Here is a 15,851-nt window from a genome sequence, read left to right as displayed (position 1 = left end):
AATAAAATCTTTTCATTTCCTACGAACATCGTTGTTTAATACGAGTACAACAGTGAATAAACTCCTTTTTGTGGTATTTTTTAGATTATTTTTTCATAGATAAATGCGGTAAATCACAGCTAAAAGGTCGGAATTTGTATAAAAAATGGATAGATTCTGATAAAAATCTTTTCTTTTCGTACAATTCGTCAGTTTTAAGTTTTTTTGGTAATCTGGGAAAAATCTTATAGTATTTTTGAAGCAAAATTACTTTTCCAGGCCTCTTCAGAGATCTTTCTGGATATTTTCCTGTACAACAATAGAATGATTTAAGAACACCCATCTGTCAAAATCTTCTAAAAAAAACTTTTAAGTTTTTAGAAAGGAAAATAAAAGATTTTTTATCAGAATCTTCCCAAAAAGCTTTAACTTTTTAGGGATAAATAGTAGGAAATTTCTTTTATATCCTTTCTGTTTTTCATAGTAAAAATACAGAATAAAGCTTTTCTCTTATGGCACCTAAAGTGTCTCAGCTAAAAGGTCTAGAAGTACTAATTTTTTTTAGACCTATTTAATCTAATAATTTCTTCTTCACACAATAACCAAGGAAAACCTTAAAAAATCCCAAATTGTATAGAAAGATAAGTTTCTTCTACAGAATCAACATTTTATTAAAACTTTTCTTTGGAAATTTTAGTACAAAAACTTATATCTAGATATATTCCTTTTTTTGAGAAATTTTCTCAATGGCAGATCAAAAGAAAAACCTTCTAATCCACCTTAAAGCTTTCTTATTTTGCGCGATCAACGCGTGAACTGTCTTACTTTCATTTTGAGTGCAATTAAAAAGAGAATCTTGAAAAGAACTATCCACCCAATAATTCCCAAGACGTCCATTGTGTAGGTATTTTCCTTCATATCCATTAGATCGAGAATTTTTGGGACTGAGCGGAAGTAGCAAAAAATTTGGTGGCAATCGAGATTTTTGCGATTAAAGCTGTAAATAGCGTGGAAGGAGCCTTCGAAGATGTATCTGAAGAATGAGATCCACGTGAGTGGCAGCAGAACGACCGGAAGTTCATTGTAGTGAATGAAGTAGCCGCTGAAAACGATGAGAGGCAGCCCAATGGCGGGCATCATGAAAATAGCCAATTGGGGATCAAATTGCGTTCCAATTGCGAGTCCAGCGAAGAGAGCTACAAACCCAGTTAGGAGGTAAATGTTGACCAAAAGAAGAATTCTCTGCGTGTCCACTGGTTGACTCGAGAGGTAGTAGATTGGAATGAATGTTGATAGTATTGATATCATCAAGCATGGGATTTCAGAGAGAATCTTCGAGTAGACATAAGGCAGGAATCCATACCAATTATTTAGGTATTCTCTGTAAAAGATCTTTGATTCATATGGATCTGAAAAGGGAAAGAAGCTTTTCCTCAGTTTATGTTTAAAAATAATTATAAATTGACTCTCTCATTTCTCATCTTCACAATTTCCCTTAAAAAAATTGATAATTTACAAGACGATTCTCTGATATATTTCTTATAATTTTCAGGTTTAAAGTTTATTCGGTATTTTGTGAAAAAGACCTGGAAGATTTAACAGGTCTAAAATTTTAGTACTACTTTCAAATTTTTAGTCTAGACACAATCCGGAATTTAGAAAAAAACAATGATTAAAATTTCGAGATTTCTGGTCGTATTATGACACCAAGAAATGCTTGAAACCGTTGAAATTTTAGTACAAATATTTGAAATTTCAAAGATTTCTTATGCGCAGAATAGGACTCATTGGCCATGATTTTGTGGAAAATCATTTATAGCTGCTTTTGGCAAAAATCTTAAGATTCAAAAATTAACCCAAAATGCCCAGAAACTTCTTAAAATCTTGAAGTCTGACTGCACTTCTTGAAAAAACATCTTGAAATTTCGCGTAAAAACTTACAAAAAATTTTTCTTCAACTGAATCCGTTTGACTTTTTCTTTTAATGTAAATTTTATAATACTTTTATGCACTCAAAGTGAACAAGGAAATTTTGCAAAATTCTAATTGTCGTATGAATGTACTAAATTATTAGAATTGAAAAATCCTCAATTTTTTTTTACAGAACAGGTACCAAAGTTCATTAGATTTTTATTAAGATTTAGTAAACAACCATTTTCTCAAAAAGCAAATTTCCATTTTGTTGAAATACCTGCAGAATGAAAAATCATATCCCCGAAATGTCGCGCACGAGAAAATTAAGAAAGTCAGTAAGAGAAAAAAACTACTACTTACAGAATAAAACAATTGGAATGGAGTTTGAAAAGTAAAGGAACATGATAATGAAGAAGAGAAGGGAAATGTTGGCTGAAACTTTCGCACCATCATTGCCAACGTTGTAGTAGATGAAGCCAATCAGTAGTCCCACGAGAAAATGCACAATAATTTTAAATTGCGTCACAATCTGTGAAGAAATTGATAATTTTATTAAGCACGAATGACACGTAATAAGACTCAAGAGTAATATAAAATATTCTAAACGAGGTGGATTCTGGATAAAGAAGAACTCCGTTTCCTTCGAATTTGTACTAAAAAAAATGAAATGAGTCTCAGCTATGAGTTCTAAAAGTTCTAAATTTTTAGAACTTAAAAATTAGTACAATCTCAATACGAAAAAAAAAGATTTCTAACAGAATCAACCTCAAGAATTTCAAGAAACTTTGTTTAAAAAGAAATTCTCACCATATCCCGGGATATGCAGATAAAAGATCTCTTTAGCAAGACACGAAACTGTTGCCACTGTGATGTTGGATATTTATTAATATCTCTGCTTGTCGTTGTTGCTAATTTCCCATTTCCATTGAGCATTTTACCTGAAAGAAATAAAAATTTAAACCGTCCAGCTGTTTTAGAAAACGAAGAAATAAGCATAATTTAAAATGAAAATTAGTTAGAATTATTTACTTAATTCAGAATGTTCTTCTTTGCCATTTTTAACACCTTTCTCAAGGCAACTAAATTGAATTCCTTTTGTGGCTCTCTCAATGAGAACACTCAGATCTCCTGGTCGTTCCCCTGAGGCAACTTCAAGTAAAAAATCAGCCCTATTGTAGAATTGTGGACATTCATAGCCGGCCCCCTTTAAATCCTCCACCACATCACTTAGGGGACCACTATAGATGCACTGTCCATGCGAAATTACGTAGATATCGTCAAAGAATTCAAGAAGTCTCGACGATGGTTGATGAATAACACAGACAACATTCCTTCCTGCACGCGCCAAATTTTTCAAATGAGAGACAACCTTGGAAATTTGAAGAGAGAAAAAAGTTGTTTTAGCATCATAAAATATATTTTATGGGACTGTTGCAGTACCTGACAAGCTGAGACGCTGTCTAGACCACTTGTTGGTTCATCCAGAAACATCACAGGGGGATTTGTGAGTAATTCCACACCAATTGAGAGACGTTTGCACTCTCCACCTGATAGACGATCCACCTGTGTTTCCAAATTTGCATCCAAACCCAAAACTCGAAGAACATCTAATACCTTCAAAATTGCAAATAAAAAATACATCTTGAAATTGTTGTTTAAATTAACCTTGCATCGAAGTTCCGCCAAGCTATGACGTAAAGAAGGTTAAGCCAATGAGAAGGCTTTGCCAAAAATCTTTCAACCAATCAGAGAACACTCACTTCTTTCCAACAGTTTCTTCTTCTTTTTATGATAAATAAACTTATTTAAGTTTTTTTTTTTTTAATTCGGTGAAAGGTTAATTTAAATGTAACATCCCCCGGTAATTTAAATGCCATATAAAAGATTACATACTTTTTTTTTATTAAGAAGATATCGCCCTAATTTTTTATATCACCTAAATTACTCACAATTTCCGTTTTATCCACCCCGGAGACTTTTGACGACAATTTAAGATCAGCAGCAATTTTTAGTGTCTCCAGAACGGTTAATTTTTTGTGCAGGGCGAAATCTTGAAGAATGTAGCAAGATTTCTTTCTGAATTCCTCCACATTGCAGTATTTTCCATTAATCAGGACCTCACCATCGTCAAATGTGGTCCTATTAAAGTTAATTTTAAAGAAAATCAACCCTTACATTAGATTTTTTTTCTAATTTACATAATTAATTTCTTCTGTAATAAATTACTTAAATCCTGAGAGAATATTGAGAAAGGAACTTTTTCCAGCACCAGATGGTCCCATTATGGCGCATAGTCGTCCCGAGAGGAATTTCCCGGAGAGGCCTCTGAGTATTTCCACTTTTTCATCTAAAAGGAGAATTATATGATATAGAGGAGACTGGGGCTATATTGTACGTTTAACCCTTTAAGGTTTTTTGGGTCATAGGCTGACCCAAACGTGAAACATTTTATTTTTTCAATTATTAGTTGGTATACCACAATCGTGGCATACCAAGTATTGTAATCATCGGAAAAACCGACCACCTCAGATCGGGCTCAAACTTGGTATGAGCAAGTTTTAGACTTCCCACATTACGAAAATGGTGGTGGAAAATTTTTGATCCGGCCGGCCGGCCGTCCTGCCGGTCGCCCAAACTTTGCCTTATATCTTAAGAACGGTAACAGATAGAGACTTCCGGTTTGAAGTTTTCTATAGAAATGTGGGTGTAAAATTTCATTTTTTCACATTTTCAAAATTCAAAATGGCCGCCGTCCGCCATTTTGAAATACCGTGAACCACTTCCCTTATAGTTAGAGGTCTGAAATTTTAGTATGTTGTAGTGCTCAGTGAGATGTTTTCATCAACAAATCATACTTGAAAATCGGTCAAGCGGTTTAGCAAATATGGCGGCCTAAAGCAAAAAGTGTTTTTTCAATATAACTCGAGAACGGCTTGACCGATTTTGACCATCTTGGTATCAAATGAAAGGTATTGAGAAGCCCTACAACAGTCTAGAACATTCCAAGTTTCAAAAACATCCGCAAGAGGCGCTAAAATCGAAAACAAAAATTGCCTAACTTTAAGGGGCAATATCTCCGAACATCTGTTATAGATTTCCTTTAAATTTTGATATGTTGTAGCCTGACTCAATATCTATCATCAGTCCGAAAATGAAGAAAATCTATGTCTCCGTTTAGAAGATATAGCCATTTGAAAAATTCTTGAATTTGAAAAGTTCTAAGAGCCATATCTCTTGAACGGTCTGTCCGATTTTGCTCAATTTGGTATCAAATTAAAGGTTTTGCAAAACTCTATAACTTTCCGAAACATCAGAAACCTCTAGAACCATTCCTTGTGGACAAAAAGTGCAAAAAACTGTTTTCGTAGAACAAAAATCCGCCATTTTGTGTTCTGGAGGTGACCTTGAAATGTATCGCAATATACATCAGATTATAGCTTATTTTAATAGCTTTCCATAACTAGTCAAGAAATTTTTGTAGGTCTAATAAAACTTAAGATATAAGCATTTTAATCCGTCAAATTGCTAAATTTTACAAAAAATAGACTTTGCTTACTAATACTACTCACAAATTAAATTACAATGCATAGACTGACCCATCCGCGTTGTGGTATACCAACTCTAATAACTGGACGCGTTATGATTGACTTTATGAATGTAATTGTTTTTCCATGTTACAAATGCATCAAATTCACGCATAAGAGGCCAAAGAAGACGTTCTGAGTGAGAAAAGTCCTCTAAAAAATTCATAGAATAAAAATCGCGATAAAAGAGCGCATGTTTCAATGTTTTTATGTTTCACGTTGGACGTTAAAGGGTTAATTAAAATATTTAGATGGCATATTAACCCTTCGTATGCCATGGTATAAGATTGAACCTGACACTTATTTTCTGTTGCACAATAATTCTATTAAGTATAAGTAAGTTTAAAGGCCATCTTTTCGGTGACGATTATGTAGAAATTTCACATTGATTTAACCATCACAGAAAATGTAAAAGAATAATAACAATGGATTTTCTGAAAACACTCACAATTTACTTTTTTATTTTTACGTTCAATTTTAACGTCTAAAAAGTGAAAAAGATAATTTTTTAGCTTATAAAATTATTTTTTTGCAATTTTGTGCACAGAAAACCGTAAAAAAATTACGTGCAACAGCATTGTGACTAGAAGGAACATAAAAAATCTTTATAAAAAAAGTAAAAATTACTTGTGTTGCAGTTTAATGAGAAGAAAACATGGAGTTTTAGTAAAAAGCTAATTAAAACATCATTATAATAACCCCATTAATTTGCTTTATTAGCGAAAAATCTCTGAGATGGGTCATGTCGGTCACCTACACCCTCATTTCAATGCGTCATACTGAGGGTTTAAAGAGAAGCTCAAAGTATCTATCTGTATCTATCTAAAGTAGCTATCTGTTTTTTTGGACTTTTTATTCTCATATGTACCAAATAAATGTTATCTTGCTACATACTTTGAACTTTTACATAATGGTAAATTCAATAAAGGCCTAATAAGAGATAAAAGTTTGATTAGAAAATTCCTGCGTAACCCTCTAAAATCCATATAAATAACGAAGCTATTAAAATCACATAAATTGATCATTGAGTGAAGAACTGACGCATATGCTTGAGGAGAAAATAAAGCACAATAAGTACATTTTTTTTCAATAAAAAACGTGGAAAATGAGATATTTATTTGATTTTTTTCTATCTTTTATTGCCATTTGAAATATTTTTTTATGGTGCATATCTTCAAATACTATTATCTTGGCTGTTAGAGCATGAACAAAAATTAATAGACTCCATTGAAAATAAAAATCAATTATTTTCAGTTTAATTTCAAAATTATTTAATAGAGAAATCAATTTTTACTAAAATTTTAGATTTCACCTAAAAGAAGTTCCTTTTCTTTAATGGAATTTATTTGAATAAAAAAGTTTTACAAAAAAAAATACATTTAGCCCCAATCTCCTCTATATTGCTCTACTCGGCAAATTTTGGCAATGAAAATCGACTGCAAAAATAGCTTTTTGGTTTATAAAGTTCTTTAAAATACCGGAATAATAAAATTTTCGTGACTGTTTTGTATTCTTCGCACTTTTCCAACATGTTGGTTTGAATGTTAATCAATTAAATAAATATTTGTGACATATTTTCACGTACTTTTCCTGCCTTTCTTGGCTGAATACACAGAAGAGCAAATATTGAAAAATTCAATATTTACTCGTTCACTTTCACCCACTTCTTTCTCACTTTTTCCACCATTTCTCGCGTTTTCTGCATTCATCATGCTCGGACGCCGAGACAATACTACTCCAACCTTCGGTGAGCTCACTATACATATTATGTACAAAATGTGCTTCTATATGTAGCTATATAGCTTCGTTCTCGACATTAGAAGATATTATCGTTGAGCTTCTAGATATAAGAGGAGGAGTGACGCAAATGTAGCAATTATGCGATATTAATGTTTATTTTTCAAATGTACATCACAATAATTATTATATTTTTATTAGCTTAATGATTCTCCGTTCCTATCTGCACAATGCTTTCCATTGAACTAGTTCAAATCAATTTTGATTGGTCACTCTTAAAATAACTTTGAACATTAACACACATATGAATGAAAAAATTTGGCGTCAAATAATGTCAAATTGTTATCAGACTAAAAGCAAAAGAGAATTTGATGATCGCGAAACGTTTTGAACTCTGAAAAGGCGAATAACTTCTGAAAATAAGCGTAAAAAAATGTAAAATTTGTAATTTATTTAAAGCACTTAAAAAAAATGCAAAATGGCGGAGTTTTGTTTTTCATTTCTAGCGTCCTTTGTCCGCCATCTTTGTAATCGTTGAAATTTTTTAAACCTTGCTTGTTTTAATTTTCTTCCACCTCTGACGATACCGATTTTAACTTTCTTCTGTCTGCTGGTGTTCATCAGCATTAATCAACGTCTTCCCGTGGAAAACGCAGCAATTCTACCAAAGCTTTCGACCCAGCTGCGGGTCTTCATCAGTGTTCCTGCTTGTCCTTGTTTCGGGGATTGTTTTTCCTCTATTCCTTGCTTGTTTTGTTTTTAAACTTTTGGTTGTTTAGGATGGTTAGAATCCTTGAAAAGTTACATAATTTAATGAAAAAAGAACTAAAAAAAGTCAAAAATGTGGCGAATATATTAACACTTGGAGGATCGAGGTTTCTAACCTCAAAACTTTCATCTTGATTTTCTCTAAAAAAAAATATTTTTTCAAGTTTTCTTTCGGGAAACTTGAAGTAATTAAACTTCCCTAACATAAAGACATAGAAATTATCATGAAATATTAAGTAGATTTTTGTTGTGCAGCAAAATCCTCAAAGGGTTAAACTGAATTCTGAAATTTTGAAATCTTTAAAAAATCGTTTTATTTCAAATTAATTTGAAATATTTTTTCCCAGAATATTTAAAATATTCGCAATTGGAATAAACAAAATTTTCCACATATTTCTGCCCCTTGATTTCATTCCCTAAAAAATTAAAATAAAAAAAGCAAAGAATGGGAAATAAAATATTTTTTATTCTTAGTTTTTATCCATTTAGGGCTTTCTTACAAATTGTCCAGGCACTTTTTTCACCTTTTCCTTTTTCTCCTCATTCTGCTTTTTCTGCTTCTTCCCCTGTTTGCTCTTCATGGCCTTTCGGATGACTTTGGAAGACTCCTTCCCCCTCTGGATGGCTTCCTTCATGATCTTAACTGCATCCTGCCCACCGAGTGTTGGCATTTCCAGCTGCCCCCCAGCTGTGGGGTATTTGTAGCTGTAGCCCTTTGGGAAGAGTGGCGTCGAGAGGAGTTTATTCAGCTGATTGCGCTTCTCCTTCAGATACTTCTTCTCAATTGCATGCCTCTGCTTCGTTTGTTTGCCTTCGTCGTCACTTTCGGAATCCGTGATGAGAACTTCCAGCTCTCGTGCTGCCTTTTCACGCCATCCTGTTTCCTTTTGCGTCCTCCTCTCACGCAGATCCATCTCATCGACTTCACGGGCGAGATTCACGCGCTCCTTCACTGCGGCGAGGTAACGCTGAGTTACCGGGAAGACGGGAAGATCCTCACTGCGTCCCAGGGTGCGACAGAGTCGACTGTAGTTATCCACTTCACCGGGTTCCATGAGGAGGATGGTAATACCCTCATTGGTTGCCCTGGCTGTCCTTCCGGAACGATGGACGTAGTTCTCAGAAGTTCTGGGAACTTGATAGTGAATCACATGTTGCACCTGAGGAATGTCCAATCCCCGTGCAGCCACATCCGTGGCAATTAATAATCCTTCCGGATCCTGCCGGAAACGATCGAGGTTCTTTAGACGCTGCTTCTGAGCCATGCTGGCGTGCAAGGGCAATGCACGGCAGTTCAGGAGCCCAAAGAGATGCGCCAATCGACGAACACAGTCGATGGAATTGCAGAAAACCATCGTCCTTCCCGGATGGCATTGCAGGAAGTAGTACAGGTAGAAATCCTTCTCAGTGAGGGAGCACACAATGCGACATTCAGTCAATTGCTCAGCTGTGCCTCTCTCTTTGCTAATATCCACCACTTTTGGCTGCGAAATTCCCAGAATCTCAATGAGGGATTCCAATTTCTTCTCAGACGTTATCTTCTGGGCCTTCTTCCCACGTCCCAAGCTCTTAAACTTCACGTATTCCGGAAGATCGTGAACAAGCGTCAATGTGGCGGAGAAGACAAAGTTCTGGCGCTGTGCCTTCTTCTCTACATTCCTATTGATACGCTCAAGAAGATGCGTCAGCTCGTCAAAGTGTCCCTTTTCCATCATCCGATCCGTCTCATCGATAGCCAGGAAACTGATGTCATCGACCTTATTGAGATGTGAATTTCCTTCCTTCAGCAATTCCCAGAATCTCCCTGGGGTAGCCACAACAATCTCCGGGCATTGACGAAGCAAACGCACCTGTTTTACAAGGGCCAGCCCCCCAAAGATGCCCACCGTGCGGATTCCCGTGTGAACAGCCATGGCTTTGATGTGATCCCTCACCTGGACAGCAAGCTCACGTGTTGGGGTCAAAATTAGTGCATAGAGCCTCTTCTCAGGCCCCACAGATTCCCCATTTTCCTCCTCATCCGATAACTCCTCCGGCGGTGGCGTGAGATTATCCCTGTCCTTCCGGTTTCGTACAATTTCAACATTTTTCCGTAACTTTGCATTTGAATTTTGCATTTCTCTCTCCTTCAGCTCGAGAATTCCATTGAGAATTGGTAATCCAAATGCAAGGGTCTTCCCACTGCCTGTTTCAGCAGCTCCCAGGATATCTCGACGTCCCATTATAGCTGCTGGAAGGGTTAATCGTTGAATCTCCGTTGGCTTCTTGAAACCATTCTCAGCAATAGCTTGCAAGAGGGGTTCCTTTAAGCCAAAGTTTTGCCATTCCTCGAGATCATCAATGTCTAGGAGATCCTCCATTTGACCTGAGTCCTGGGAAATCCTTACGAATCTTCCAATGTTTGAATCTTTATCTTCTTCCTCATCATCTTCATCAACTTCACTGGAGGACTCTTCTGCGATATTTTGCCTAATGGATTTCTTGTTCTTCTTTTTGGACTTTCTCTTGTCTTCTTCATCATCCCTCATCTTCCTCTTTTTCCCAGATTTTCCCTAAAAAACAAAAATTCATTAAAAACTGAAAGTTTGTGAAAATCATTCTCCGTTCTCACCTTTACAACAAAGCTATTGTCATAGTTTTCCAGCACTTCCAGCCCAATAAAGCCTTCCAAGTTCCCAATTGTATCATCTGTGGCCAGATGTCCGGCAATTTTCACTTCCTTCCATTGATTCTTCCTCTTTTTCCCGGAGATTTTCATTTCAACACACGTGTTTTGATTTTTTTAGCACATCACCCTGAAGTTTTGAACACTCGGAGATTTTGAACAAAATCGTCGACTAAATGAGCCAATGTTACATGTGTCAAAAATTTCAAATTTCTTTTTTCATTTTTTTTTCGTTTTTCATAACGTAAATAAACCGAAAAATAGGAAAAATATGTCCATAAAACGAAAATATTCCAAATTTATTAATCAAAAACAATTTTTTTTATGAATTTTCGACAAGATTTTGATGAATATTTCATAAACCGGACGATAGATTTCGATTTAATTTTAGTATATCTGTGTTTTAATTTTAAAAACCTCACCGCCATGTATTTTTGTTTCAATTTCCGATGCTGTTAGAAAATTTAATTTCCTTCGTGAAAAGAAACTTTAATTAGGGGAGACCGGGGTAAAAATAGTCAATTTGCGTAAATCCTTATCTGCAGGATTCCCCAAGGGCAAGAAAATTTCCTCGATAGGTCATTCTTATAGGAAATTTCCTGGCCTACAACTTTGTCTCAGACCACTTTTCTCTATCTCCACGGGAAATATGAGTTTTCGAGCTTTTCCTAAACCCTTCCGCTTCTGACTATTTTTAAACGCGGCGGGTAAATATAGTCACCAGTTGGCTAAATAAAGTCGGTCGAATTTTCCGGCATTTCCAATGATTTTCCACCTGAGAGATTGATAGTAGTTGATAGCTAAACTTCTCACCTTTTGATTCGCGACAAGGAATTTCACTTTTATACGCACTAAAACAGAGAATTTTGCGATTTTCTCAAACACGCCATTTTGCAACAAATGAATAGAAAATATGCCAAAAATTTCGATCTCCCATATGATTTACATGGGATGACTAGATCTACCCCAAGGGGTATGTTTTGATTCAAAAAATTGTAGAGAAAAATCATTAAAAGTTATTGAAGAATACACCTTGGCAACATTTTCTGCACTAATCCAGCTAGTGAGAAAAATTATCAGATGGGAAGACTGTTGAAGGAAATGTTCGGAAAACGCGTTTTTCTCAATACGCAAAAGTTTGGGAAATGGGCCAAAAATTTATTTTCATTTTTAACTCCTAAAGTACTGATCGGATAACCTCCAAATTACTGTCAAAAATTAAAGGTTGGTAGGGCTTTGCACCCTAATTTTTTCCGATTTTTCCGATTTATATTTTGGGAGAAATTGGCATTTGAAAATTCCAAAATGACTATTTTTACCCCGGTCTCCCCTACTCTCAATGTTTTAATTATTCTAAAAATGATTTTTATTCAATCTTGGAATACACATAGATATGAGCAAAGAAAAAAAAAACAAAGAAAGAGAAAGGATAAGTACAGAATACGCTATATAGGTACATACTTCATTTCCATTCCCCCAACTATTGCATCAGCTAGCTTTCCCTGTTTAATAAGTGGAAAGAAATCAACAACACCTGCAGTATTGAAGCAATTCTACATGAATTACTTAAGCTAATAATAGAGAACGGATTTTCGCCACCAAATGATGTCAATTTCTTCAATTGTTCATGACTTATTGGAAAGTTTCTGTCTCTGGGAGACTTTTCAGAACTTTTCAGTTCGTTTTTGCTTCTTTGTGAGTACTAATCCACTTTCTCGTTAAAAAACACTTTTTACTTTAGGCTGCCATATTTGCTAAACGGCTTGACCGATTCTTAACACTTGGAGGACCCAACATTTGGCACAACGCGGAGGATCAAATTGGTAATAAGTACCAGTTGATAAAATATGCTCAATAATTAATTATTAATCAGTTTATTGAACAAGGATCGAAAGTTTCACTAATTCTCAATTTCCTTCAAGCATTCCTACATCGAATTACTAAATATTTAATTTAGAAAATCGTCACTGAAAAAAAATTGCGTAGAATCGATGCAAAATTGTCAATTCAAACGACTTTTTTAGCTACAATTTTACATAATTTATTATTGCGCCTAAATAATCACAAACTTTGATTCTTTAAGTAACTTTTTAATCACTTCCGGCAATAAAATTAGTCCGCATTAATGATTTCCACTGAGGAAAAGTGAACAAGAGATCTTGATTTGGGGAAATATGGGGAAACATAACCTCAAAACCATGGCTAAAATGTATGGGATTTTGACTGGTAGTTATTACCAATTTGATCCTCCACGTTGGATTCTGACTTTGACCTCAATTATCTCCCAAAGAAAAGACTTTTCTCGAGATTTTCTTTCTGCTATCTTAAAGTAATTAAAATTCCCTACACATAGATGCTAAATTCATCGAGATAAGTCCAATAGATTTTATTCTGTGACGATTTTAAGGTTTCAATTGGTACCAATTACCAGTAAAGTCCTCCGAGTGTTAAGTATAAATCATCGATGAAAACGCCTCATCGAGCTCTACAACATATTAAAATTTTAGATGTCTAGCTATAAGGGAAGTGGTTGACGGTAGTTCAAAATGGCGGACGGCGGCCATTTTGGATTCTAAAAATGTAAAAAAAATGAAAATTCACATTCATATTTCGATAGAAAACTTCAAACCGGAAGTCTCTATTAGTTGGTATACCACAATCGTGCTCATACCAAGTTTGAGCCCGATCTGAGGTGGTCGGTTTTTCTAACGATTACAATATCTACTTGGTATGCCACGATAGTGGTATACCAACTATAATATTTGAGGTTAGGGATGAAAGGGAATTCCGATTGATTTTCTTCTGGACATTTTTCCGGGAAAACTCCAAGGAAACCTTGTGAAAATGAATGCAGACAAAGCATTGAAGATGCTGAGGGCTCTCCCAAGGGTAGTCCTTGGGAATATTCGCGATAATCCCAATTCTAAGAAGAAGGTGAGTTTGAATATCTTTAAGGGAAGGAAAGCTCCTGACCATGCTGGTGAGATTCCCTAAGGACATCTTTTTTTTAATTTTTGGTTATCTTTTAGCAAAAAAGAGGACGTGCCCAGCATGGTGGAGATAAGCACGGAGCAGGAAATAAGGGATCAGGTCAGCGACAGAACTACATGCGACTGGGGTATGAAACAGGAAATCAGCCCTTCTACACCCGCTTCACGTATGAACCGTACTACCGTGGGCACCATCTACGACGCCAATACCCACCAGTCTCACTTCTAATGATCCAAAAGCTCATTGATACGAATCGGATTGATCCCAGTCAACCAATTGACCTGGCCACCCTCTGCACAACGGGGCTGTTTGATATTCGTCCAGATTCCCGGCACTTTGGGGTCCAACTCACTGACGAGGGGGCTGATATCTTCAAGGCTAAGGTTTCTTTTTCCACCACAAAAGACAAATTTTCCCATTTCATTGGTTTTTCTGGCATTTTCAGGTCAACATCGAAGTCCAGCACGCTTCAGAGCTGGTAATTGCTTCCATTGAGAAGAACGGTGGAGTTATCACAACAGCCTACTACGATCCCTTCTCCCTTTGGGCTCTTGTGAATCCCACCAGGTGGTTCCAGAAAGGTGCCCCAATCCCTGAGCGTGCTATTCCACCGCAGGATGCTGCCAAGTACTACCTTGATGCCAAAAATCGTGGCTACATCGCTGATCCGGAGCAAATAAGTCTCGAACGATTGGCCCTGGCACAGAAGTATGGATACGAGCTGCCACGAATTGAGGAAGATCCCGATGCGGAGATGTTACTGATGAGAAAGGACCCAAAGCAAGTTTTCTACGGTCTTCATCCGGGATGGGTTATTAGTTTGAAGGATCGTGCGATAATCAAAAAATCAGTTTAGTTGGAAAGAATTGTAATAAAAAAGTCTTATTAGAATATTTTTGTGGTTGTCTCCTTCCGCTAATCGAGAACTCCTCAACAGCAGTAGCGGCAGCAAATGTGTGGCTTTGTGGTGTCTGTGAGAATCTTCTGATTCCACGTTTTACGTGGTGGTGCCCATGGGAGACGCTCCTCTGGAACAATTTGATTCTTCTTCACTGCTACAATTCGTCCACTGCATGCCGGACAACGAGCTGCACTGCCCGTCAGTCCTTCCGGGGGACTTTTTCTCTCATCCGGAGAGCTTCTCGGTGCAGTTTTTGGGGCAGATTTCTTCCGGGGTGAATAGATAAATTCTCTACTTAGGAAATTGGGGCGTGAGGTATTCCAGAAATTCTCCAAGCGACTTGTATTCATGATTGCTCCGAGTTTCTGCAGTAGCCGCACATTTTCTCGCTCAATTGAGGCTTTCCTCTCGCGCTCCTTCTGGATTTTCTTCATCTTCACAATAACATGCGTGTAGATGGGTGGTGAGGAGTCGTCAATCCTCGGGCCAGCACTCTTGACCTGCTGACAAAATTGTTTTCAAGGAAATCTTCACATTTTCAGGGATGCTGCAGAGGAATCCTCACCTTTTTCCTGTGCTGGTTGTAACGTTCCACCATGAAGGGTTTCACGAGCAATTTATCCCTCTTTGTCAGCATCCTGAACAGGATTATTGAGTCAAATGAAAATGCTGCGTATTGACCAAACAGAAAATTCCCTAGAAACGCTTTTTTGTGGGAAATTATTATTTTATTGTAACGCATTTCATCCCCCAACCCTCATTGGTGGAGAAACAAGAATAACTCCATCCCCACGGACAAAGAGCATAGGAATGGTGCGCTTGGTTGTTCTGTAGACCTCCTCGTACGTTTCCTCATCCACCTCACACACGGTTACGGTCTCTTCTGCATCACCCAACACCATGTTGAGATGCTGATCAAAAGCCTGAAAGGATTTTCTTTTTATAGCTTTCTTTGGGTTCTGTGGGAGTTGGGAAGTTGCCTTACATGCAAACGACCACGGAGTTCCCGTTCATTGCGCATTTTCACGTAGATTTTCTCATCCAAGCTCAACCGGATGAGATCCAGGGGTTCCTTCACCGGGATTGTCTATCAAAACAAATTCATTTAATGCTTTTATTTTTACAATTAAAGCATTTTTAACTCATTTTACCTGCTCATCATCTGCCATTTGAGATTATTTTACAATTTTCTATGCTTCTGGAAAGTCTTGATGAGTTTTTTCAGAGATTTCCTCGAGTTTTTCCAGAACTTCCGAGTTATTTACGTTTTTTTTACGCTTGTTGTGTACTAAAAATTCAACTCGTTTCCACT

At 36.6% G+C, this 15,851-nt stretch overlaps 6 protein-coding genes across 7 annotated transcripts in view; 2 read left to right on the top strand and 4 right to left on the bottom strand.

Annotated features, from left to right (window-relative positions):
* LOC129795447 (mediator of RNA polymerase II transcription subunit 1) overlaps positions 1-15,851 on the top strand; it is a 1,235,552-nt gene that overhangs the window by 30,479 nt on the left and 1,189,222 nt on the right. The window lies entirely within an intron of this gene.
* LOC129795518 (ATP-binding cassette subfamily G member 4-like) lies at positions 626-7,630 on the bottom strand. 2 transcript variants are annotated; one of them, XM_055836877.1, is made up of 8 exons: positions 7,063-7,630; positions 4,120-4,240; positions 3,843-4,032; positions 3,334-3,507; positions 2,923-3,262; positions 2,701-2,831; positions 2,254-2,422; positions 626-1,388 (listed from the first exon to the last, which is right to left on the bottom strand). In XM_055836877.1, the coding sequence occupies exons 1-8, from the start codon at positions 7,187-7,189 to the stop codon at positions 784-786; spliced, it is 1,857 nt and encodes a 618-aa protein (XP_055692852.1). In that variant the 5' UTR covers positions 7,190-7,630; the 3' UTR covers positions 626-783. The 2 variants fall into 2 exon arrangements, with proteins under 2 accessions (XP_055692852.1, XP_055692853.1); XM_055836878.1 differs by lacking the exon at positions 7,063-7,630 and having other exon boundaries at positions 4,092-4,194.
* LOC129795498 (ATP-dependent RNA helicase DDX24) lies at positions 8,429-10,795 on the bottom strand. Its single transcript, XM_055836840.1, has 2 exons — positions 10,594-10,795; positions 8,429-10,534 (listed from the first exon to the last, which is right to left on the bottom strand). Exons 1-2 carry the CDS (start codon positions 10,738-10,740, stop codon positions 8,468-8,470), a joined length of 2,214 nt encoding a protein of 737 aa, XP_055692815.1. The 5' UTR covers positions 10,741-10,795; the 3' UTR covers positions 8,429-8,467.
* LOC129795675 (39S ribosomal protein L15, mitochondrial) lies at positions 13,396-14,531 on the top strand. Its single transcript, XM_055837140.1, has 3 exons — positions 13,396-13,581; positions 13,677-14,021; positions 14,084-14,531. The coding sequence occupies exons 1-3, from the start codon at positions 13,492-13,494 to the stop codon at positions 14,492-14,494; spliced, it is 846 nt and encodes a 281-aa protein (XP_055693115.1). The 5' UTR covers positions 13,396-13,491; the 3' UTR covers positions 14,495-14,531.
* Positions 14,490-15,281, bottom strand: LOC129795701 (uncharacterized). The gene is made up of 2 exons (XM_055837171.1): positions 15,105-15,281; positions 14,490-15,039 (listed from the first exon to the last, which is right to left on the bottom strand). The coding sequence occupies exons 1-2, from the start codon at positions 15,279-15,281 to the stop codon at positions 14,569-14,571; spliced, it is 648 nt and encodes a 215-aa protein (XP_055693146.1). The 3' UTR covers positions 14,490-14,568.
* On the bottom strand, positions 15,246-15,838 carry LOC129795757 (U6 snRNA-associated Sm-like protein LSm3). Its single transcript, XM_055837240.1, has 3 exons — positions 15,691-15,838; positions 15,525-15,626; positions 15,246-15,462 (listed from the first exon to the last, which is right to left on the bottom strand). Exons 1-3 carry the CDS (start codon positions 15,706-15,708, stop codon positions 15,283-15,285), a joined length of 300 nt encoding a protein of 99 aa, XP_055693215.1. The 5' UTR covers positions 15,709-15,838; the 3' UTR covers positions 15,246-15,282.

The sequence above is a fragment of the Lutzomyia longipalpis genome, chromosome 4 (assembly GCF_024334085.1).
Source record: "Lutzomyia longipalpis isolate SR_M1_2022 chromosome 4, ASM2433408v1".
NCBI lineage: Eukaryota > Metazoa > Arthropoda > Insecta > Diptera > Psychodidae > Lutzomyia > Lutzomyia longipalpis.
This window is presented reverse-complemented; position numbering and strand designations above follow the sequence as displayed.

What these genes read in the sequence shown, in the direction of transcription:
- LOC129795518 (XM_055836877.1), bottom strand. Translation starts at nt 7,189, where the DNA reads ATGATGAATGCAGAAAACGCGAGAAATGGTGGAAAAAGTGAGAAAGAA. An exon ending in AGCCAAGAAAGGCAGGAAAA is followed by an intron (nt 4,241 to 7,062) that starts GTACGTGAAAAT and finishes TTCTCCTTTTAG; the next exon opens with ATGAAAAAGTGGAAATACTC. An exon ending in TCTGCATATCCCGGGATATG is followed by an intron (nt 2,423 to 2,700) that starts GTGAGAATTTCT and finishes ATTTCTTCACAG; the next exon opens with ATTGTGACGCAATTTAAAAT.
- LOC129795757 (XM_055837240.1), bottom strand. An exon ending in AACTCCGTGGTCGTTTGCAT is followed by an intron (nt 15,463 to 15,524) that starts GTAAGGCAACTT and finishes AAATCCTTTCAG; the next exon opens with GCTTTTGATCAGCATCTCAA.
- LOC129795498 (XM_055836840.1), bottom strand. Translation starts at nt 10,740, where the DNA reads ATGAAAATCTCCGGGAAAAAGAGGAAGAATCAATGGAAGGAAGTGAAA. An exon ending in ACAATAGCTTTGTTGTAAAG is followed by an intron (nt 10,535 to 10,593) that starts GTGAGAACGGAG and finishes TTTGTTTTTTAG; the next exon opens with GGAAAATCTGGGAAAAAGAG.
- LOC129795701 (XM_055837171.1), bottom strand. Translation starts at nt 15,281, where the DNA reads ATGCGTTACAATAAAATAATAATTTCCCACAAAAAAGCGTTTCTAGGG. An exon ending in ACAACCAGCACAGGAAAAAG is followed by an intron (nt 15,040 to 15,104) that starts GTGAGGATTCCT and finishes TTTTGTCAGCAG; the next exon opens with GTCAAGAGTGCTGGCCCGAG.
- LOC129795675 (XM_055837140.1), top strand. Translation starts at nt 13,492, where the DNA reads ATGAATGCAGACAAAGCATTGAAGATGCTGAGGGCTCTCCCAAGGGTA. An exon ending in ATCCCAATTCTAAGAAGAAG is followed by an intron (nt 13,582 to 13,676) that starts GTGAGTTTGAAT and finishes GTTATCTTTTAG; the next exon opens with CAAAAAAGAGGACGTGCCCA. An exon ending in CTGATATCTTCAAGGCTAAG is followed by an intron (nt 14,022 to 14,083) that starts GTTTCTTTTTCC and finishes TGGCATTTTCAG; the next exon opens with GTCAACATCGAAGTCCAGCA.